This window comes from Cyprinodon variegatus, unplaced genomic scaffold (genome assembly GCF_000732505.1).
Source record: "Cyprinodon variegatus isolate N-32 unplaced genomic scaffold, C_variegatus-1.0 Scaffold1258, whole genome shotgun sequence".
NCBI lineage: Eukaryota > Metazoa > Chordata > Actinopteri > Cyprinodontiformes > Cyprinodontidae > Cyprinodon > Cyprinodon variegatus.
Genome location: NW_015151711.1, coordinates 117,975 through 142,022, shown reverse-complemented (window position 1 = coordinate 142,022; position 24,048 = coordinate 117,975). Strand labels below are relative to the sequence as shown.

The 24,048-nt window shown below is 36.7% G+C and overlaps 1 protein-coding gene across 1 annotated transcript in view; it reads left to right on the top strand.

Annotated features, from left to right (window-relative positions):
• Positions 1-1,012: 1,012 nt before the first annotated feature.
• LOC107102464 (acyl-CoA synthetase family member 2, mitochondrial-like) overlaps positions 1,013-24,048 on the top strand; it is a 38,980-nt gene continuing 15,944 nt past the window's right edge. The window contains exons 1-10 of the mRNA XM_015401785.1: positions 1,013-1,273; positions 4,732-4,927; positions 7,529-7,657; positions 9,246-9,299; positions 9,390-9,508; positions 13,215-13,377; positions 16,632-16,727; positions 19,034-19,185; positions 22,119-22,210; positions 22,291-22,367. Coding sequence (XP_015257271.1) covers positions 1,152-1,273; positions 4,732-4,927; positions 7,529-7,657; positions 9,246-9,299; positions 9,390-9,508; positions 13,215-13,377; positions 16,632-16,727; positions 19,034-19,185; positions 22,119-22,210; positions 22,291-22,367 — 1,200 coding nt within the window. The 5' untranslated portion in view covers positions 1,013-1,151. The remainder of the gene's footprint in view (positions 1,274-4,731; positions 4,928-7,528; positions 7,658-9,245; positions 9,300-9,389; positions 9,509-13,214; positions 13,378-16,631; positions 16,728-19,033; positions 19,186-22,118; positions 22,211-22,290; positions 22,368-24,048) is intronic.

Here is a 24,048-nt window from a genome sequence, read left to right as displayed (position 1 = left end):
TGATTCTGATTCTTATAAAATGTATAGCAGATACGATACTTTCAGGTTTGAGTTCTGGGGCAAACCTTTTTTCCATTGTCATTACTAACCTACTTTTATCAATAATCATTCTGCATAAAATTGATATTTACAAGTACAAATATCTACATAAATGGATTATTTAATACGTTTTTATTAAAATAGTTCTTTACATATGATTTCACGGAAGACTCCTAGATTAGTTGCAGAGACAAATCATTTTCTCTTTAGCCCATATAACACAAAATCTAGTTCTGAAAAGAGCATGAATTCTGTATTCACTGTCTTTAATGTTAGCATATGGATATGCAAAATTAACCGCATTGTTTTTGTTGTCAATAAATTATGAATACCTGAAAAAATATGAAAAATGAAAAGGGATATTCCACTTGAGAGTATTACTGCTGACACCGTCTGTATTAGAGGGAAAGATGGTAGGGGTGGCCACAGGGGTGGCCAATGATTGCCTTAGGGTACATGGCCACCCCTGGCCCCTCATCTAGCTCAGTCCCTGCAGTTCACCCAATTCTCTAAGTTCCCTTCATTATTGCTGTATATTTTCATCCTTGTTCCTATTAAATTTGGCTATCACCTCTCTGTCTGGTTTAAAATTTACATTTTCCATCTCATATGACCCTCATTATTCAGTGAAGAATGACAAATCATTATTTACTGACTAAAAACTGGCCCTTTTTTTTCTTTCTTTTTTGCTTCATTTCAAAAACACCTTTCCTTTTATCATTTGTGAAGTGAATCATTAATAGTTCCTCCACATGAGCTGCGGTTCTCTGCAGCTCCTCCAGAGCTACCATCACTTTCTTAGCTGCTTCTCATTTAAATATTGCATTTTGAGTTCAATGAGATGTTCACAGTTTGGGCTATCATTGTAGAAATGTAAAGGAAATGCAGTGCTGTAAATATGATTAAGTTTGGATCTGGGTAGGGGAGACAGCGCCCCCATCTGATCAACCCTGTTAAAGAAATTAAAAAAACAATGAAAGCGTGCAACCCTGTCTGAGGGTTCAAGGTTCGAGTATCTGGTGAGTCTGCAGCCAGATAAGCAGTTTGCTGAGCGCTCAGTGTGCAGGATCTCCTCCCGGCCTGGAGCTGTCTGAGCTCTGCAGCTGCTCACCATGATCATCCCCACCGCTGGGTTTGGTTCCCAGTTCCTCCGGAGAAACAGCGCTTTCTCCGCAGCTCTGAGGGTTTTCCGGACACCATGGACGTTCAAAACAGGATCACCAATTACTGCGCGGTGAGGAAAACCAGAAGCAGCGATTTTTACTTTTCAACCATAAAATCAGAGATGATAGACAGAAAACTTTGTTGGCAGATTTGTCTACTTTCTCCTTATGTAACATACATGGGTGTCGCAACTTTTCTACTGATCTCTGATTTTGCATGAGATAAACAGACATTCCTTATATATCTGCTGTAAAAATCTGAAGAAATGGGAAATTATAAAAATTGCAAAATATGCTCTCAGTGGTTTAGAAAAGAAAACATAAACTAAACTGTTGTTTTTCACAGGCTACATCTTGGGTTTATGTTTAACTGAACTTGATAATTTAACTAGGGTTATGTTTAAAGTGGCGTTTCTTGCATAAATGGCCCCCTGGGCGGGCCCCTCCTCCCCATTCTGCATAAAACAGTAACTATTCAAGATTTGAGTTATGAAAACAATTAACAAACTTAAAATTAGATTTGACCTAATATAATTCTTGGTTAATTTATTTTTATTTTTTTGATGAATATATAAAAAACTGTTTCTGAAGAGTTTAAACATGGCATCTGTGCACATAAACTTCTTTTTCACCATCCAGTAGCCCTGCTGTTTCCTCATGTTTCTTTTTTTTTGCCTTTTTGTTTTTCACATGTCATCTTGGCACAGAGTTATTTTTTTAATTCACTGGGACTTTTTTATGTTTGGATTGTGAAATCCAGGAGTTTGATGAGGGAGGGCACTGCTCGCTTCTTTCTGAGTCACTCAGCACTGCATCATGGCTGATCTGTACAATTTGGCTTCCTTGCTGCACCCACATCTCCTTCAGTGTGAGCCTGCAGTCAGAAGCAGCGTTTCCATTAACCATCAAATTGCGCAGATTGTAATTACAAAAAGATGTTATAAATGGAAACGCGCTAAGGAAAATAATCTCGTCTAAGACAAATAGATAACTTCTAGGTAAAGGTTAACCGAGGAAAACAAATGTTCTATAAAATAAATGAATTAAGATATAATTCACAAACCTTACTTTTCAGTTTACGAGAAAATATATACACTACCGTTGAAAAGTTTGGGGTCACATTGAAATGTCCTTATTTTTTAAGGAAAAGCACTGTACTTTTCAATGAGGATAACTTTAAACTAGTCTTAACTTTAAAGAAATACACTCTCTACATTGCTAATGTGGTAGATGACTATTCTAGCTGCAAATGTCTGGTTTTTGGTGCAATATCTATATAGGTGTAAAGAGACCCATCTCTAGCAACTATCACTCCAGCAATCTAATGGTACAATGTGTTTGCTCATTGGCTCAGAAGGCTAATTGATGATTAGAAAACCCTTGTGCAATCATGTTCACACATCTGAAAACAGTTTAGCTCGTTACAGAATCCATAAAACTGACCTTTCTTTGAACAGATTGAGTTTCTGGAGCATCACATTTGCGGGGTCGATTACTGTAAATGCTCAAAATGGCCAGAAAAAGAGAACTTTCATCTGAAACTCGACAGTCTATTCTTGTTCTTAGAAATGAAGGCTATGCCATGCAAGAAATTGCTAAGAAATTGAAGGTTTCCTACAACGGTGTGTACTAATCCCTTCAGAGGACAGCACAAACAGGCTCTAACCAGAGTAGAAAAGGAAGTGGGAGGCCGCGTTGCACAACTGAGCAAGAAGATAAGTACATTAGAGTCTCTAGTTTGAGAAACAGACGCCACACAGGTCCCCAACTGGCATCTTAATTAAATAGTACCCGCAGTAGCTTGTTTGTGCTGTCCTTTGAAGGAAGTAGTACACACCATTGTAGGAAATCTTCAATTTCTTAGCAATTTCTCGCATGGAATAGCCTTCATTTCTAAGAACAAGAATAGACTGTTGTTAAGACTAGTTTAAAGTTATCTTCATTTAAAAGTACAGTGTTTTCCTTCAAAAATAAGGACATTTCAATGTGATACTTTTATTTTTTATTATCTGTAAGCCAAATTCTAAGAAATAAAGGCTTGAAATATTTCACTTTGTGCAGCAAATCTGCAAAAATATGAGTTTCAATAACTGGACCAAGTGCCAAAAAGTATTCAACTTTTTTTTGACCAACAAAAGAGACATTCTACATGTAGAGCTTGCAAATCCTTTCTGTGTTTTTATGCCTGAGAGAATAACTCCATTTACTGTTGGTTGCTAAACGACCCTGGAAAAGCTGCACAACTCCCTTTTTGCTCATATGAGCTTGTAATCTTTGCTGGATTAATGTAAAACTGTAAATCTCTGACTCACCTGTACTGATTTTGGGAGGAATCCATTTATCTAATGCTTTGTCCATTGTTTAAGTGTTTCATCAACTGAGAAACTGGTTCAACTGGACTTTGAAACAGACTTTTCACACACATTTCTAGACTGTATTCAACAAGATACTAGAGATGCCAAGATAAGAAAGATAATATTTTCACCTCAGTCTGCTGAATGAAACTCTAGAAACACTCTTGTTATGATTTGGTACATGAAACAAACAGGCCAACACTAGCAGAGACCTCAGGAATGTGTCTTACTCTCTTCCCCGCTTGGAGAAACTGGGGCCTCCTGTTTCTTACAGGGTTGTGAGCCAAAATGTTTGCAAAAAAGAAATTTGGAGCCATTCCCTCATCCAGTGAACATTTTTCCATTGTTGGAGCTCTAATGAGGCTTACACCCTGAAATGAAGGAATAAATTAATAAATGCTACTGAAGCCCTTTTGCCTACTTAGAGGTTTACCCTGTTATTGATTCCTTCTTTTAATATTTGCATAAGCAATTCAATAGATTTAGATTTGAGGGCACTTTAAACTTTGGCATGCAGTGATATAAGGGTTTTAGAAACAGAAAATAATTATCACCAAGGGATGAGGCAGTAATTAGTAAAAGGTAAATTTTTTACAGAAGATGCACATCACTTTGTAGACAATGAGGGGTTACAGAAACTCCTACTTGTTTGGATAAATAAATTAGAGGATCTCTGCTGTAATCGAGATCTGAGTTTATGGGGGGATTAGGAGGGAGTTGTGAATGAGTTTAGGTAGATTAGTGTGTCAGGCTGCTGAGGGTTTGTTTGTTGTATAAATGTCTCTAACAATAATGGCATAAGTTGGATCTAGTGATGCATTGCGGTTTTATCTATGCATAGGTATGTATATGTCCCATATTTATACAAAGGTGTGCCCTATCCCATTGTGTTTATTTTTAAATGGGTGGAGGGATGGTTTTATCCTGGCTATCGAACATTAGACCAGTCAAACTCACTCAAGTTCTTACAGTGGCCTCATATTTATACTTTTTTTCCTCTTTGCATCCTGAAGGCTTCTTCATGTCTGCAAGATAAAGGTTTAAATATTTGCAGAATTAAAAAGATGGTTAGGATTCCCGTTGGAGTTTCTCTATCTGCAGCCACTGCTGGAGATAGATTCTGTGTTTCATAATGATGTTACTAGATTTCTTATCAACTCATGCCTTCTGCTCAGGGCCATCCACGTGGACTCTGCACCCGTCGTTCCCACTCTCACCACCAGCTACGTCCACGGCACGTCGTCCTGGTCGCTGCTCCACGACACGGTGGCAGAGACCCTGCAGAAGACGGTGGAGCGCTTGCCCGACAGGGAGGCTGTGGTCTTTGTCCAAGACGGCATCCGCAAAACCTTTGCAGAGTTTCAACAAGATGTGAGTCTCCTCCACAAATAAATCCACACAATCAGACAAAAATCTCAGGGTTACAGTAACTTTGTTCCTTCTATTCACTGAAGCCTCTTTCTCACAGAAAATACCGGGTTAACGTGTGTTTTTTCAAACATTGGTCAACCAGCTAACAATAGGCATTTGTCTCCATTACCATTGGCAAAAAAAGCTGGGTCGACAGAAATCAGGAGAGTAAACAATGGAGAGCAAAATGTAAGGAAGACAATATGTAGTAAGTGTGCTTTATTGTTTTGCTCTATTATCTGTTCGAATCCCGTGGCTGGCACGCTGTGTTGACGTCCGTATGTTGCATTCAAAGGTATCATGTAAATTAGCGGGTTGACCCTCCTCTGGTGTTCCACAGCATGCCGATCAGAGCCTAGGGGATTAATGTGGGTAGACACACGTCAGTGAGCTGTTCCCACTGCCACTAAAAGACTGTTGTTCCCAGAAGTGTTGTTTTCATCAACAATGCTGATGACAAAATCATTTCGTTGAGGCTTCTTTTATTAATGACGATAACAAAAACTGACTAGCTAAACGTTGACCTTTAATGACTAAAACATGACAAGCCACAGGTTTGAGTTTTCGTCAACGGGATGAGATGAGTCTAAATTAAAAAAATGCGGGTGGTCGGTCAGACGTTTAAAATGCATCATTGTGCTGTAATCAGCTAAGCAGTATCAGCTGTGCAGCTGCGTCCTGTTTGATCCTGTCGCCCACTCTGCTCTGATCTTCCATCTGTGCTTGTGCAGAAATGCGTCTTTGCACGTGGAGCCCTGAGTCTGCGCTTCACGCTCCACTCTAATGGTTCACTCTAAGCAGATTGGCTCTTCTATCCATACTTAATAAACTATGTGGTTGATCATCCTCTGCCAAGCGAAAAAAAAGACTTTATCTAACCATCAAGATGCTGATGAAGATTCTCAGTCATCCAGGTCATAGTCATTCCGTTAAAATTAAAAAAATATCCACTGGACTTGGTTTCCAAGATTTGAAGACGTTTCGCCACCTCTCCAGGAAGCTTTCTCAATTCAAATGAATCCCTAAATTATATCAAAAGAAAATATTTCATTGAATTCTTTTTATTTCTGGATAATTAGCCTGGTGAAAAGGTACATAGATCTTTGAATATTTCTCTCTCATTGTTCTCGTTTCTATCTATTAAATATAATGTAAATGTTTCCTTGTATTGTGATTAAAACATTTTCTCTGTTTCCTTTAAATATTTCAACATTTTAGTTAACATATTCATTGAACTTGGGTCTGGATTGACTAATACAAAATGAATCCAGTAGAACTTTGTATTGCCTACCTGGAATGGGTAACAATAGTTGAATAAACTTTTGGCTCTCAAAATTGTATCGGTGCCCTATTTGTTGGTACTTGCTGATACCAATACCATTTTAGTGCTAGATTGTTACTGGTATTGGTATCGGTGCAACACTAGACATTATTATTTATGCCTGTCACTGTTACTGGCGAAAGTTAGTTTCTCAAATTGGTCAATGTTGGCTTGTTCTTGCTTCTGATATCAGAATAAGTTAGACTTGAAAGGTTTGAAGGTGACTAAAAAGCAGAATTTGAAACTTAAGCTTTTTTTTCTTTTTCTTTACAGTGCTTGAGTCCTGTTTTCATAAAGTTACTCATTTTAAGCCAAGATTTCCCCTCCCTTTTAAAAGTCTTCTAAACTTCTCCTGGACTTTGTTCAGTGTGCTTTAAATAGCTCATGTTAACTCTTGTGCAACACTTTTCCCCTTGACCTTTTTTTTTTAATCTTTAACTGTATTTTTCTATCATTATTGAGGGAAATTCTGAATCCTGGATAAAGATGTTCAGGCCCCTTGTGCTTCAGTAGATCATTTAAATTTTCTTGAAAATTTTAATGAATTTATTTCAAATGGTAAAAGTCATGAATTAATTAATTCTTCCAATGTGACCATTTTATTGACTTATCAATCAGTGACACCATGGTCATGGGGTCATGAAGGAAATGAACCTTCGCACCAGGCTTAGGAACAGTACACTGTTTTTACGGGACATTAAAAGTTTTTTTTTTTTTTTTTTAGTATTGTGTTACATTAAAATTTTCAGAGAAGCTGGATTTCATTTTTTGTTCAATATAAGCCCCAATTAACAAACCTAACATACATCAACAGTCTGTATCTAATAAATCTGTGTTCTAAATTATTTTTATACTTTTTAAAAACTAAATTACTAAACAAAATTAACATTCCAGTTAAATACTAATGTATAATGTGCATCGCTGTGGATCTGATGTAGATTCAGAGGAAACCTGAAGGTGAAACATCACGTTAGTTTCTATGCTTGATGCTTGTTGCTTTCTGGGAAACCTGTCCTGCCTAAATTTAGGCTTTTTTTCTGTTTTTATTGAATGTGGCAATAATCTGCAATGAAGATGGTAAATAAACAGCTTCTTTAGAGAAATGATCTCCTCCAGGATAAAAGGAACAAAAGTTTAAAGTAACGATGAATGATGATGTAAAGTATGTTTTTGTTCACACAAGATGAAGTATTTTATCTATTTGATATGAGGTTGAGCTCTTTTTTTTGGTATCTCTGCAGGTGGACCAAGCTGCTGCAGGACTTCTGGCTCTTGGGCTCACGAAAGGAGACCGGCTCGGCATGTGGGGGCCGAACACGTACGAGTGGATCCTGTTTCAGTTTGCAACAGCCAAAGCTGGGATTATACTGGTAAATCAATGCTGAAGAGGGAACTTGAACAAGGACAAGCTGTACAAATTGATTACTGATCCTAATTGTTGTTTTTATATGTGTGTTAGTGATATACTTGGATTGTTAATAAGTTTAATACTTGTTCAGCATAAGCTTCTGAGAATGTACTGTTAAATGATACTGAAATTGCTACTGCAAATCAAATGCAGAAACATTGCAGAAAATCAACATTTACATAGAGTAGAACACCAGCTGTGTCTGCATTTTTCTTCAGCATACTAACTGGAGAAAAAAAACTATTTGTTTTGTATTTGATGCATCAAAAGTATTATGTATTTTTGGGCCCTGACCTCCTTATTCATTTTTGATATAACTACATGTAACTCAAGAGAATGCCAAGAGTGAGCGAAGCAGTAATCAAAGCCAAAGGTGGCTACTTTGAAGAACCTAGAATATAAGACATATTTTTAGTTGTTTCACACTTTTGTGTTCAGTATATAATTCAATGTGTTAATTCGTAGCTTTGATGCCTTCAGTTTGAATCTACAATTTTCACAGTCATGAAAATAAAGAAAAAAGTTTGTCATCTCAACATGATATTTTGAAACTTTGGATCTATATCTGAACTTGGAGGTTCTTCCCAGGTCTAACTATGTTAGAAAGAATAATCCTATAAAGGCTGACAGGCCATTCAATCTACTTCTGAGTCTTTTGATATAGGTACTCAAAACAAAAGAGAATGCAGGTATATATTTAGACAATAACATGTATAGGACACTGACAGGCATTAAGCCCAGCCCTCCAACTACGGTACACTGGGAACAGGATGCAGTTTGTAAAAACATTTTATTTAATAAACTTATGCTAAAGATATATTTTAAGTGTTTTATAGTGTATAAAGGAAAACGAGTCATTTGAAAGGTTGATTTTTCTTTCGATGTTAGGAGTTTTTATCTGTTCTATGTGGGGGTGGGGGTGTGTGCGATGGTAAAGGGTTTTAACAGACGTCTGAGACCTTAACAAAAAATATAGATTTATTCTGAGAATAGCTTATATGCTATGAGGTTTACATAAGCTGACATTAGAGGTAGTTTTTCCCCCAATATTTTGAAAATCATTGTTAACTTTCCTTCAACTTTACTATGATGCACTTTTAATGAAAACCAATTCCATTTGAAGCGTCTTACTTAAACAAATTGCCCTGTAAATTGCGAATGGGTTTTGCAATACGATCCATGATGATTTTAGTAGTTATTAATCCGCTCTAGTATTCACAAAGTTTTTAAAAAAAAAAGCAGTGTCTTTGTTCAGAATCAATTATTTGTAGCTATATAATCTAGTTAGGTTATTATAGTTGATCTCATGTCAGCTTAAACACGCTGCTGCAGTTTAAAATAGACAGTAAATACACGATTGCAAATGTGTGTTATTGATTAATGCAGTAAGTTAAAAGTGAGAAAATATTATTCATGCCTAGTTCAGCTTTTATTTTGAAAAATAGGGAACTAACTGAAGGCACTAATGATCTAAATCATATCTTCCTTCCATTTCCTTTTTTTTTTTTTTTTTTTTTTGAATCCTTCAATTATTCTTATTTTCTCACCAGGTGTCTTTAAACCCAGCTTACCAACAAAAGGAAGTGGAGCATGCTTTACTAAAAGTGAGTGATTTATTTTATTTTGCGTTTAATACAGATTCGTTATCCTGGTATGATCTTTAAAGGATGAGAACTATTTGCGTCTCCTCACAGGTAGGCTGTAAGGCCGTTGTGTGTCCTTCAGAGTTTAAAACTCAAAACTACTGCGACATGTTGATGAAGATCTGTCCTGAAATCGAGAAGTGCGTCCCAGGAGACCTCAAGAGCAACAGGTACGGCAGCTGGCGTTCATAAACTTCGATTTTGAGGTCTTTTTCTTTTTATCTTGCAGGAATTAAGACACCGGTATTGGGAAGTTTGCATGTACTCTGAGGAAAGAAACCACTATAATACTTGATGATTAATCCTGCACAATTTCACACTGATTCAACCTCAAAACCCATGAAACTGTTAATCTAAGGGTATTTATTTTCTTATTTTAACACAAACTCATTGAGATTTACAATGTCTTTTATAATAATGTCCTGGACATGATTAGCTGTAGTACAGTAGTTTGATAAAAGTGTCCAAAGCAGTTAAATGGCATCTGTATTGTAAAAAATAAAACGGATCAATGGTCACTTAAAAACATTTCCACCTCAGAGTCAGTGAATTAATTCCGTTTAGAATTATTTTAAGTATATTCAGATCAGATATTCAATCTGTCTGGACTTTTATCAGTAAATTCTGGACTTTTATCAGTAAATTCTAGATCAGTTCTGACATGCATAAAAAATATTATTATATTATTTTCTTTCCTCATGAGAAACTATTGTTTTCATATATATTTTTAATATTTTAGATATATAACGTCTATTAACCTAAAAAAAAAAAACCTGGGAAAAAGTTAATATTAATGGACTTTCCCTAACTACAGCCTTTTGAGCCTGACTTTGGAGCATTAAGAGAACTCAAAACGAACGTAGCGCACATCTACATGTGGAAAAGGACAAACATGTGGTACTGACTGACATTAAGTCCAGCCCTCCAAACATAAACGCAATTAAATCAGGTTTGATTCTTTTTTTCTGTTCTTACTTTTAACAGTTTGTGAAAAACTTTGTTGTGCGATGGGAACAAGATCCACAGTTGAAAACATGGTAGTTTATGCTAAATGAACATAATAAAAATTGAATAGGGATAAAATTTAATGTTTTGATAACAACTTACCGACAGTTTAGTAAAATTTTATTACCGAAGTTCCATAAGCTGAATGAAAAAAGGAAAACCATTAAAATGCACAGGGACCAGTTAATGTATGGAGAGGAGAAACAATGTGACTTCAAAAAGGATTTGAAAATTCACAGTGCAAAAGAAATAAGAAAAAGAATTAGATTTTTTAAATGTCCAAAAATTTCATTTATAAGAATTATGGTTTCTCAGTTTAGAAATAGGATTGAAAAACGAATTTTCAAATTGAATTATACTGGATTACTGGATAAAAAAAGCCCAATTCCTCCTTAATAATTTAATTTGAAATATGCAACCACAAAACACTTTCCAAATTGCCTTCATCCATCCATCCATCCATCCATCCATCCATCCATCCATCCATCCATCCATCCATCCATCCATCCATCCATCCATCCATCCATNTTTTTTCCCGCTTAGTCCTTTTCAGGGTCGTGGTGGAGCTGGCAGTCTATAGGCAAGAGGCTGGGTACACCATGGACAGGTCACCAGTCTGTCACAGAGCAACATACAGACGCACAACCATGCACACGCACACTCACACCTAAGGAGAATTTAGAGAAGCCAATTAACCTAACAGTCATGTTTTTGGACTGTTGGAGGAAGCCGGAGTACCCGGAGAGAACCCCCACATACTCATGGAGGACATGCAATCTCCATTCAGAAAGACCCTGGGCCGGGAATTCAACCCAGAACCTTCTTGCTGCAAGGCAGCAGTGCTCCACCATGCAGCCAAAATGGTCTTTTTTAGTCTTATTTAGTCTTTAGTTTAAATGTTAAATTTAAAATGTTTTTATTTTTTGAGTGACTCTTCCGGTTCTCCATACTTATATAGGGCAGTGCTTTCTAAATGAGTGCAGGCCTGGGCATGAAGAAATGACAGGACGGCGCAGAAATATTAATGAGTTGAAACATTTATTTATTTTTGCTAATTTGTTTTGAGGCTGTCACCTTATATATCCGGAGAAGAGTTTACTTTTCAAAGGTAAACAAAACGTCCATACCAGAGAAAAGTCCTTCCATGGCTAGTGAACCCACCAGGGTAACCAGCTGATCCAAGGAAATCATATAAAAACAGATGATATAGAGAGGTAATGTAGATTTAACAGTTCTCAGCCAAATCTAACAAGGATAATATCCAGACATGCTTTCACCAAACACAGTGGCAAGACTCTCCAAAGTGATTTGGTCAGATAATAAAAATGCAGAAGAAAAGGTAAACTGGATGCAAATTGGCTGAATACACATGCAGCACATGTAGAACCATGTAAAATGTTTACTTCTATGTTCTGTTTTACTATAAGATCCTAATAAAATGTGCACAAGGAAACTTTTGGCTATTACTTGACAAAATATGAAAACCCGTGGAAGTCTGAACACATTCCTGATTATTTCTGGATCTTTAAGTTAGAATTGTTAACAGTGAGCATTAAGCTTCTGCATTTACAAAGAATCCGTTTGTTTTCTTCTCTTACCGCTCCATATAGATAACTGAGAACATAGAGAAACTCCTCCTTGTAAAGCACCACCCTTTGACCGCTTACATAAGGCTTTGATTTGCTCCCCGCCCTCTCAGAATAACATGCCTATCCAAAAACAGAGACCATTGTGGGATTCTCCCTAAACTCGTGTGTTTTTCTATTCAGTCTCTGAAGGACTAACAGGAACCAATAAGCATCACTCTGAACAGATGTTTAACATATGTTTCTACACGATGCTGAGACTGTTTATAACTCTGTTGTAAGGCTGTTCTTTTTTTCAACTGCTTGCTTGCTCTTAGAGAACTTTTTTTCTGCATTGAATGAGCTGCAGTATTCCAGACACTTCTGGGGTTGATTTTAACTTTCCCTGAGATAAATTCATTTTTAAATATAAACACCCTGTAACAACCCTCCTTCTGTAATTACTTGCAGCCACAATTTTAGTGTTTTTTAATTAGTTTCTTGCAACAAAACCCAGATTTAAATCCTGCCCCATATATTTAACCGTTTTTTGGTCGGAACAATATTACAAACCTAATGTTATGCATATAAATCTGCTCCAAAATAAGTTATCCCATTGGAAGGTAAGGTTCCAACCATCTAGTTGGAGAATTTGAGGTGAAATGGATGAATTTGGAGTTTGTCTACCTGCAGCCAAATTGGGTCTTTTCAAAAATTCACGAAAATTCTCCACTATACCTTTAAGATCAGTTTAGTCACTTTAAAGAAAAGTCTTATCTCTTGGTCAAAACCTTTTCGGTTTATTTAGATGTTAAATTGTGAGCAGAGAGTATCCTGGCAGAGTAACGCCTCAGTGGTTCCTTAGCGGTGTCTGAGCACCATTAAAAACTTTGCTTCACCTGAAAGGGACGGTTTGATTGACAGACCAACTTGATTGCTGCAATTATCTAAATTCCAAATAACTTGTAAATTATTGAGATACATATGTGGTTTACAGTTTTAAATGGCACGTTGTTGTTGGTCTCTCAATCTGCCTAAAAATTTTTTTATCGCTTTATACAAAAAAAAGTTTCCAGAGGTTTTCCTACAGGGGTGTGCTGTCTAATTGTGATGATCATCCAAACTCTGAAAATGATCATCAAAAAGTAGAATTTGTAAGTAATGAAATATTTTTTAGCCAGTAATAAAATCCCAATGCCTCTTCAATAAGAGTAGCTTTTTAACTGAATCCTTAAAACTCCATCTACTTGATTTCCTAGTCTTTCAGCTACCCTTTGTGTGAGTTTGTCCTCCTCCTACTCCTCAGACTCCCAGAACTCCGCTCTGTGATCATCCTGGACAGCCGACGACCAGGAATGTTTCACTTTGAGGACGTGATGCAGGCCGGAGAAAGTCAGCATGTGAAGCAGCTGCAGGATCTGCAGGCGAAGCTTTCCTTTGATGACCCAATAAACATCCAGTTCACCTCGGTAATTATATGATAAGTTCCTGCTGATGGATGGCTGGTGAATTTATATATTCATATATAAGATAAAACCTAAATCTTCCAAAGAGAAAAAAAATCACACTGAAAATACTTGAGAATAAGGTCTATGAAGAACATTTTGTATGTTCTTCATAGACCACACAAAAGGAAGGCACACAAAAGCCTTCCTCATCTACTGTTTACTATTTCTAACACGTCTTTTTCTACCATGATAGAAATGCTTAACATGAAGCTCTCCTCATTTATCACATCCTTACCTTCCGAGCAGAGCAGAGAAGTTACGCTGCCCCACCATGCTGCACAGCTAAAAGGACACTACTTAGGAGATAACTTAGAGGTTTACATAGAGTTTATATTTGCAATAGGGCTGCCACTCACAATTATTTTGCAAATCGATCCATCAGTCGATTATTTTTTCAAATAATCGATTAATAATTAAAGCAAAAGGTTCCTTGAAGAATACTTTTTGCGAAAATAAACCAGGTGAAACTAAAACGTTTCATCTTGAGGAGTTCTAGATAGAGCATATTGACAGGCAAAAAAGTTTTTTATCTTAAAAACAAAATGTTTTATTTGTGAGGCCTCTGTCTCTTTAAAATCTCTGCAGACGAGGCTCTAGCCTGCTGATTCTTATCTTGCTCCATCCTAACTACATAACTGTCCAGGCATCTCCTCAGTCTAATCCAAAACCCCAAAGCTGTTACAAGCTCTTCCTCAGGTCCTCAAGCTATTTGACTTTCTAGTATACTCAGGCTTTTTTGTTTTTAGCCAATGAGTCCAGCTACAGCTGTGAATCTGCAAGCTTCACTATGTAATTGTTTAGGTATGCTGCAGAACACTTATCGGCGGAAGAGTATGCACTGGTGTAAAGATGGGGTTTGTACTATTACTGCTGTGGATTGTAAACTGATCTTATTGGACAAAGGATCCAAAAAAGGTTCAGAGAAAATTTGAGTTACAGCAGCTTTAACTTAAATTTGTTTCCTGATTACCGGTTTTTAAAAGGCTGAGACATCCTCACATGTGGAAACAATGGCTGACTTACGTGTGTTAATTATTCTGGAATCCATTTTTTAATTAATATACTTAAGGTTTAGATTGTTTCTGATTTTTATATACAGTATGTATAGTTAGTTGTGGTTAATACTATAGGTTTTGCAAATGTTTTAAATACAACATCTCAGGTTGGGGGGAATTAATTGGATTAATTTTGATTAATGGATTATTAAACATCCAATTCCAGTTATTATTAAGTTATCTCCTAAGTAGTGTCCTTTTAGCTGTGCAGCACGGGTCAGGGTTAGGCTGTATGAATTAATGGAAGTCAAAGGAAAGGCCCTGTAAAAATAGTGAGAAATCTGTGTGTGTGTGTGTGTGTGTGTGTGTGTGTGTGTGTGTGTGTGTGTGTGTGTGTGTCTCTTTCCTGTGGTTTTCTTTTTTTATGAAATGATAATTTTTGTGAATTTTTTTTTAATTTAATTTATTATTATTTGACTTTATTTTTCATGATGCTTCCGTTAGAAATGGTCAAAAGAAAAGACCAAAGAAAGTGTGGACAGGTAAAGGTTAGAAAACAAAGAGTGATAGAGAGACAAGAGATTTAAAAAAAAGGCAGCAAGTTGATCCTTGGTCACTTTATGAAGGCAGTTGCAGAAACCATTTAACCAGGCATAATTATTGGACTCTTTAAAGAAAACCAGAGTATGTTGAGAGAGCCTATACTAGCAGTTAACTGTCTTCTCACCCCATGAAGGGAACATATGAAAGGATTGGATGATTCAGAAGGCCCCAGGTTAAAAAGTTGCTGAAACGCATCTGTATTTAGGTTTGAGGAGTTCGGAGTTAAAGATGGAGAATGGAAAGTAAAGCAAGAAGGGTAATCGGCTGAAGGTCTAAGGGATTAAAGGTTCTGGGGAGTTAAGTTTATTTAGGTAATTAAATTCTCTAGTCAAAGACATATAGTTAATATTTATGCCAAAATGAGTGTTACTTTTTTGTGCGCAAGCTTACTTGAACTAACCATAAAATTAGGAGGTCAAGCTGATATACAGTAAGGAGTATTCTCAATGGAGGCACTGGTTTCGTAGTTTTATGTTCAAAACAAAATTGTTTTGGAAAAGTTTTCTGCCTTGTGTTGTTATTCCTTTCTTACTTGATTTGTTTTGCATAAGTCTTTTTATAATGGTCTTTAAAACAGCCCTAACTTTTAATTTTGGTCTCACTTTATAACATTATTTTAAATATCAGATGCTAATATTTTGTCAGTACATGAGTAGCCCTTTTTACCAAATACTTGTTTACTCTCACTTGAGCAAAAATATGATTAAGGAGTGTTATTCATCCTCAAGTACAATGTTTGGGTACTCTAACCACCTATGCTTTAAATAATATGATCCAATACTAAACATCCTGAAGAACATTTGGTGGAAATAGCTACAGTTTTATCTAAAAAAAAAGAGACCCATAAACAACAGAAAGATGTTTAAACTGACAGAGGCTGCATAAAAAGTACAAACCAAAGTAAAGCAACACCCTTTCTTGCCTTTTTTGCTTCCAGTTTCATCCTAAAAAACGGATGCACCAAAAATTGGTGAAAAAGGAGGATTCTAGGGGCCCATGATTAACAGGGGCACAGAGGGGTCCCTAATGTAATTATGATACTAACAAAATAATATGACACTCGGCAACAAACTCACAGACACACATACTAATTAATTTACATTATATTACTCAGCACTCACCCCCCTCTTTATATACGTAAAATTGTTTAGTCTACATTCCCCACCTCTGTCAGAAAGTTTGCGGGGGCTGAGACAGCTAGCTCACTTTTAAGGCCTCATTTCATTGGGTCCAAAATCCCTCTTTTCACAAACGTCACTTGCTGTACACATGATGGTCTGGCTGCCGACTTTTCCCTTAAGCTATAAGGCATTAACACTGCATGAACTGTACTTCTTATCTTGGCATCTTCACGCATTGAAATCAATCGATGCTACTTGGAAACATTATGGAAAGATTGTTTGCAAATGATATGGTTTTATATTAAAGCTTATTAGATTCTCTATGTCTAAGATACATTTGACCTTTAAGATAACATTTTTCTTTATGTTCAAAGACTTTCTGTAAAGCATCGGGTTCATGTTTACAGAACGGCATGGCTATCAGCTAGTCGGAGAATCACATTTATACTTTCTCTGACCTTAAGGGATAAATTGCTAATGACATTTCTGTTTTCAGGGTACAACTGGAGCACCAAAAGGTGCCACTCTCTCACATCACAACATTGTCAACAATGCTTACTTTATTGGCAAAAGAATTGGATACACCTGGAAGGTGAGCATGAGCCATCATAAACTTTATCAGGCCAACTTTTATTGGCCATTTTATATGCAGGAGCATAATTCAATGATTTACGACTACGATTCAACATAGACATCAAAAATACAAAAGATAAGAATGTAAATACAACACAGTAGTTTCAGAAGAGGATTGGAATCAGCTGCAGGAGAAGTCAACTTTCCGTACATTACACTGTCAAGAAGTTTTTGGTCTCTGGGGTTTTTAGTCATCAGAAAATAATTAAAACGATCACCTCTTTACCATTTTTTTTTTTTGAAATATTTATTTCTGAACCTTCTCACCTCTTTACCATTTTTTTTTTTTGAAATATTTAAATCTGAAAACAGCTTAAAGATTCAAGCTGTGTGTCAAAAACCAGATCATCTATTGGTATTTCCACACGATTAGAAATAAAAAAAAAAAGCTGTGTGTTACCGTTTAAAGGAGTTTGATAAACGGATTATCTATGGGTGCAGGAGTTAATTTCTTATTTTTTAATAGAGGTGGATATAAGATACTTTGTTAGAAAACAGTCAGAAAAGTCGTTGGAAATTCAACTGCCCATCAATCTATGAAGGCCTATAAGGTCTTTTCCAAACATTCTGAGTTCCATCAATAGTAGCAGGTGGTCAGCATTACAGCGGTTCCTCCAATATAAACGGCCACTTTTCCCACAGGCTTCTCTTTGGTTGACTTGAGTCCACAGAGTCTGCTTTGTGATCGTTTCCATCTATGTTTTTTTTTTTTTTAACCCATCCATGCTTTCTGCCTCTGCTCTGGAGTTTTGCTGAACAGTGACCCAATCCAACATCAAGAGGGCGCTGCCAATGAAGTAGAAACAGACCACATAGCAGTATTTTCAAGAGGAGAAATAAAAGAAGTATATACAGGTAGTGTAGAGAATGCCTATCCTCAGGTTTTACCTCAAACACTGCAGTGAGAGAGAAGCTGAAAAAAAGGTGGTCAGACCAAGTCTAACCGAAATCCATGTGCAAAGTTCAGTGTTTAATTTACTTTGCATGTTTGAAAATGATCCCATGTTTTATAGACTCCCATCGAACTATAAACCAGTTGTAAAACTCTCTCCTTGATAGATGATATGGGCCCATAAAAAGGGGGGCGTACTGAAACCACGCTCTGCTTTAAAGTGATGGGGGAGTTGCGGCCTAGTGGTTAGGGTACTGCACTTGGAATCCAGAGGTTCTGAGTTCAAACACCACTCCCAAAGACTGCTACTCAGGGTCCCTGAGCAAAAAGACCCATAACCTCACACTGGTCCCCGGGCGCCACACAATGGCAGCCCAGGGCTCAATCAGGGGTGTCAAGTTGGTTCCAGAAAGGGCCGTGTGGCTGCAGGTTTTCTTTCCGACCAAGGAAAAACACACCAGATTCCAGTTATCTGGTCAAGTCATTATGTTCCGATTGGACTCACTTGATGAGATGACTGGAGTGCTATTGCTTGGTTGGAAAGAAAACCTGGAGCCACACGGCCCTTTCTGGAACCACTTTGACACTCCTGGGTTAAATGCACAGAGTGAATTTCGTTACTCTGTACTTGTGACAATGTAATGACAATAAAACAGGGGTGAGATATATATTATACGGTCCTAAGTTTCTAAAAGTCAAAGAATATCATTTTACTATTTACAATTCCTAAACCTTAAACAATTCCTCCGGGCGTAAAAAGGAAAAAAAGAGACGCATCATCTTTCTAGAATACAGGTAGTTGGGAAGTTTTTTATTTGAGAACTACTTAAATCAGCTGATCAAACAGAAGCAGCTGTTTGGTGACATGCATTTCCCCAGGAAAAAAAAAAAAAAAACATGAAATAGCACATGCAGCAGTTAACACAAAAAAAGGAAGTGAAATAAATCCTCCAACAAAAGCTGGATCATTAATAGAAAAAGGTGAAGAGTTCTTGTTAATCCCCCCTCAGAAGTTTGATTGAGTAATTCTCTTCAAATTATAAATCCAACAGCCCCATGTCACCATTTGCTGGCCTCATTTAACACCTAAGGTGCTAAACTGATAAACTTTTAAACAGTTTAATATGTCTTGCTTCTAAATGCTGAACTTCTAATCCAATAAATGACAGCAGACAAAAGATGAGTAGCAGAACTGATTTTCTGGCATTAGAAGAGAGGATTTGGGGGACTCTGCAGCTAAACCCTAAAGTTAAATTCTCCGGTCTTCTAACTGCATATGTTTTAATATTTATATTTATTAACAGAAAGAAGTTTGACCCTTACTAATTCCTTCACTCATCATGCTCAGTGTATTTTGTATGTCTAATCTGCAGCCCCACCCCCGTGTTTGCGTGCCTGTGCCTCTATACCACTGCTTCGGCTCTGTTGGTGGAGGGATGGTTATGGGCGTTCATGGCATCACCCTGGTCTTTCCCTCCACTGGATACAACGGGAAGGCCAACCTTCAAGCAATGGAGAGTGAGAGGTAATTCAAGTTAACACAACCTGAATAAATACTTTACAAAGCACTGGATCTAACTGGTATCAGTTATTCTAAAAATGGAGTACCCATTACTTGTAGGTTGATATTAAAGCTGAGGAGGTCATGGTTGAACAGAGTTATCTATAAGCTTATTTGAAATGAATATAGGCTGGAGTAATCTCCTCTGTTAAACAGGTGAGCCAACCGGTTTCTGAACGTCTCAAATTTACTCAACACAAAGCTTAAAATACCAGCTCCAGTTTGCACAAATCACTCTGCAGATTTACTTTGTTTACAGGCAATAAAAATGTTGAACAGAGGAGTTACTGCATCGAGTGTTACAAGATTTGATTCTTGGTGGAATGCTGCATTTCTCCTGATATGTGAAAAGCATTGCTTAAATATGTGCCTGAACAAGAAGATACATCAAAGGGTTTTTTTTTTTTGTAAAGTATATGTGCATCAATCTACCGAAACAGAATTTTTCATGTCTAAAATTGCTTTAGTGGATGACAGGGAGCTGTTGTAGTTTTTTGTTTGTTTGTTTTTTTAAGATATAGAAACGTATTTGATTTTATTTTCCAAGCACAAATGAAATGAAGAAATAGTCTAAAAAATTAAATTCTATAATGATAAAAAAACAAACAAATTCTTTATATTTGCATTTTATTTATATAGTATAAAACATTCCATATTTGTATTGTCTCTAATTAAAATGGTTTTCCAGAGCTGGTGTAGTCTTCTTCATATGAAGAAAAAAGTATTTTATATAGAACATGCAAATACACTTGATAATATACGCTAAATAGTATTTTTCTGTCCACTTTTATATTTTTTACACAACTTTAACATTTTTTCCCCCCGCATTATTATTTCTATTAGTAGCAAAATGGTTGTCATATGAAGGTGTATGAACAAAAAACAAAGATATACATAAAGATTTAAATAATGATAAACAGTAATAAAAAAAGAGACTACATTACTACAAAAAATAGGACATGGTCATTCTAAGAAATGGAAAAGTGAAGAATATAGAAATTGTGCAAACTACAAAAAACAAAATGTTTACATAAATATTAAAAACTGTGCATCTTGTTGTGGGGGAAAAAGCATTCAACTATTTACTCCAATTAAAGGAAAAGTCTGGTTAGCAAGGAATTATCCATCCATCCATTATCTGACACGCCTGTCCCGATTGGGGTGGCGACGGGTGCTGGTACCTATCTCCAGCAGTCAATGGCCGATAGGCAGGGTCCACCCTGGACAGGTCGCCAGTCCATCGCAGGGCAACACAGAGACACACAGCCATTCACGCACACACTCACTCCTAAGGAGAATTTAGAGAAGCCAATTAACCTAACAGGTCATGTTAGGTTACGGTAATTGGCTGGAGTACCCGGAGAGAACCCACGCATGCTCAGGGAGAACATGCAAACTCCATGCAGAAAGACCCGGGGCCGGGAATCAAACCCAGAACCTACTTACTGCAAGGCAGCAGTGCTACCCACTGCCCCACTGAACAGCCATATCACTGAGTCTGGGACCGGCCATTTTTGCCCAAATATGGCAACGTCTTCCAGCAGTGACGTTTTCCGGCAGTGACGTCACGGTGCGGTAAGCCTAGCACCATTCTCCCTGCTTTACAAGCAAAATCAGTGGGAACTACTAGACACATCTGCAATAAACAACAATTATTGAAGATTTCCAGAGGACTTCAGTGTTGAAATTCATAACAGCTATAGTTAAACTGGCTGTTGGATGTTGTAATACATCGGGTAAAAGTGATTCCTGATCCTCCACGAACGGGTCCGTCGTTAGATTGCTAACTTGAAGAGGGAGGATTTGCCATCAAACTTCTGGCCAGAGAAAAATCACGTAATATGTAGCCAACATTTGGAAGAAGAATGTTTTCAAGATGACTTGGATAATAGCGCGTTGTGACAAAACACCAGATTCATCATTGGGACTTGATCAACAGCCGATACCGCATTGTGACGTCGCACACCAGTAGGTGGCAGTAGTGTTCTTTGACAAACATGGATGCCTCCAGTAAAGCACATTCAAATGAAAATTAGTCTTATCATTTATTGACACTTATCATTTATTGAACAGTATGTAATAATTTCATATTTAAAGTACTTTCAGAAGTTTTTCAATTTTGAATATGACCAGACTTCTGCTTTTAATAAACAGAGATTGATATAATTCAGTCAGTCGGCAGTTTTATCTTTGCAAAGACGGAACAAGACATCATACAGCCGTTGTTGCACGGTAATCAGCCCTCTTCTGACCCGGCCAGCATTTGTCTGTCTTACTTACTTAAAATGATGGAAATGCTGTGAAGTTTGTGTCAGAGTCAAACACTGGTTAAACCATAACAAACCTTGAGATAGGATCTGGCTTGTTATGGGAATAGTATTTCTTGTATGCAAACACTCCTCACTCTGACATTATATGGCCGTGCAGGTAAAACAGACTGTGTAAAAGGTAAAAAAGACTGTGTTTCTTTTAGGCACATTTGTAGAAGACAAGCAAGACTTCTATCAATGTGTATAATGATATACAGAGATCAAACAGCATCATTTAGGATGCAGCGGCATGATGTAATACTGAAAATACTGTTTTAAAACCATGTGCGCTGGAGGGATGATGTTAATGATTTTAGTCTTGAAAATATGTATTTCAAAAGTAGTTTCGAATGCATATAAGCTGAACTAAAGATTTAAAGACTTTGTTCTGGTTAGGAATGAAATCATGTATTTAAGTAAATAAGCATTCTTTGTATTCAAATAAACTCCTGCAATAAAAAAAATGCATCTTTCTGTGCTACCATGTTTGAGATGAGATTTTTTAAGAGTGAAGCTCAGGTTTAAGATGATGCAAATATTGCGTTTGTTTTTCTGACTGAAAGATTATTTTGTTGATTTATCTGCCAGATGCACCTCTGTCTACGGGACTCCCACCATGTATGTTGACATGCTTAACCAACCAGATTTTGCTAAATATGATTTGTCATCCGTAGAGGGGGGTAAGAAACACAGATGAATATTGATTTTGATGTTCGTATTGTTGCCGGATTAATTTAAATAACCTTATTCTGCACTGCAGGCATCATGGCTGGCTCCCCATGCCCTGCAGAGCTGGTGAAGAAAGTGGTGTCTGAGATGGGCATTAAAGAAATGACAGTGGGTAGATTTTCACACAAATCTTAGTAAATGGCTAGTTGTGCGACTGCAAAATTAAATTCCAATTCCTGACATACTTTAAATGTGCAGTTCAGCTTTGAGACACAAGAGGGCGACGTATGATATAGTGAAGAGGCAAAGATGATCAGTTTAGAAATGTTTATTGGATATGAACAGTCATTATTATATAAAAAAAAAAAGATAAACAATAAATGAGCAAACCCCGTTCAGAAATACATTAAGTAGAAAGTAAAAAAAAAAAAGAACAACTTGAGTGTATCCTCCTCATAGTTGTACACGGTGGGAAGAAAAATCTAATATTCTGAGGTGACTTTAGCAATAATAGAAGAAACTGCAAGGACAAAAAATTGTTCTCTCTTCTATTTAGTCCTTTTGGACATATAGCACCTTTTAAAAATTTTCCGTACACTTTTCCACATTTTATAACATTATAACACCAAAAATTCAAGAGATTTTAGATTTTAGATTGACTCATGCAAAGTGTTTTGATGTAGGAGAAAGATTGTGAAACTTTTTAACAAATAAATCAAAAAACATGATGCAATGTAAAATCCATCATAACGTTCAAAAGTCTCTATTTGTAAATTAAAGGCTGTACTGTGTTAACCAGAATCAGAATCAGACATACTTTAATAATCCCAGAGGGAATTATTAAAGTATGTCTGTTATTAATGTATAGTTTATTCATATAGCGCCAATTCATAACACATCATCTCAAGGCACTTTACAGTTCACCAAATCATATAGTCAAATTGATTCCCAGTTTTCTATCTAAGGAAAACCAGTTGATTGCATCGACTCATTGACTCGAAGGCAATCCCTCACACTAAGCATGCTTAGTGGAGAGAAAAACTCCCTATTTAACAGGAAGAAACCAGCTCAGAGTGAGCGGCCATCTGCCAAGACTGACTATAGAAATCTGTTCTTTATCAAAAAAGTAGTACAAATATATTTACTTTTGAACAGAAGTCATAAACCTCTTGGTTTAAGTTATGCTGGTGCTCTAGTAAGACTGGTCATTAAACTTTCTTCACTAAGTGCAAAACGGTGCATAGCAGAGAACTTACACTGTAAATTACCCTGAACACACCATCCCCGTAGTAAAACATGGTGGTGGTAGTATCATGCTGTGGCGATTCTTTTTTTGTCAGTAGGGAGATGTGTGCTGGTCAGAGTTAGTGAGAAGATTAAATGAAGTTGATTACAGACAATTTTAACAAAAAATAGCTGTTATAACTGGGATGGTGTGGAAGAAAAGTTTATAGCAGTGTATAGATCAAAGCATTTCTATCTGTTAAAGGAGATGGCTACAAGTTTAACTCCTCCTGCCCTGTAAGTAGTGAAATTGTGTTCTTTGGTGTTCTGTCAGAACAGCATACATTGTTCTTATACACATGCGCATCAGAGAACATTGAATTTTAGCAGCAGCGTACAAACCAGAAAAAACACATTTATTTAAACTTTTAAAAATGAAAATCAGCTTTAAATATACTATTATTTCTTGGATGTAGAAACAGCCAGACGAAGAAGCCTCTATAGTTAAAATCCAATTAGTCAATATTAATTTAAAATAAGTTACTTTAGTAGCATAAAAAACGTGTGTGGGAATTTAAATTGGGTTAGATTTTTTTTCATGATTAAGGTGATTTATATCGGGACT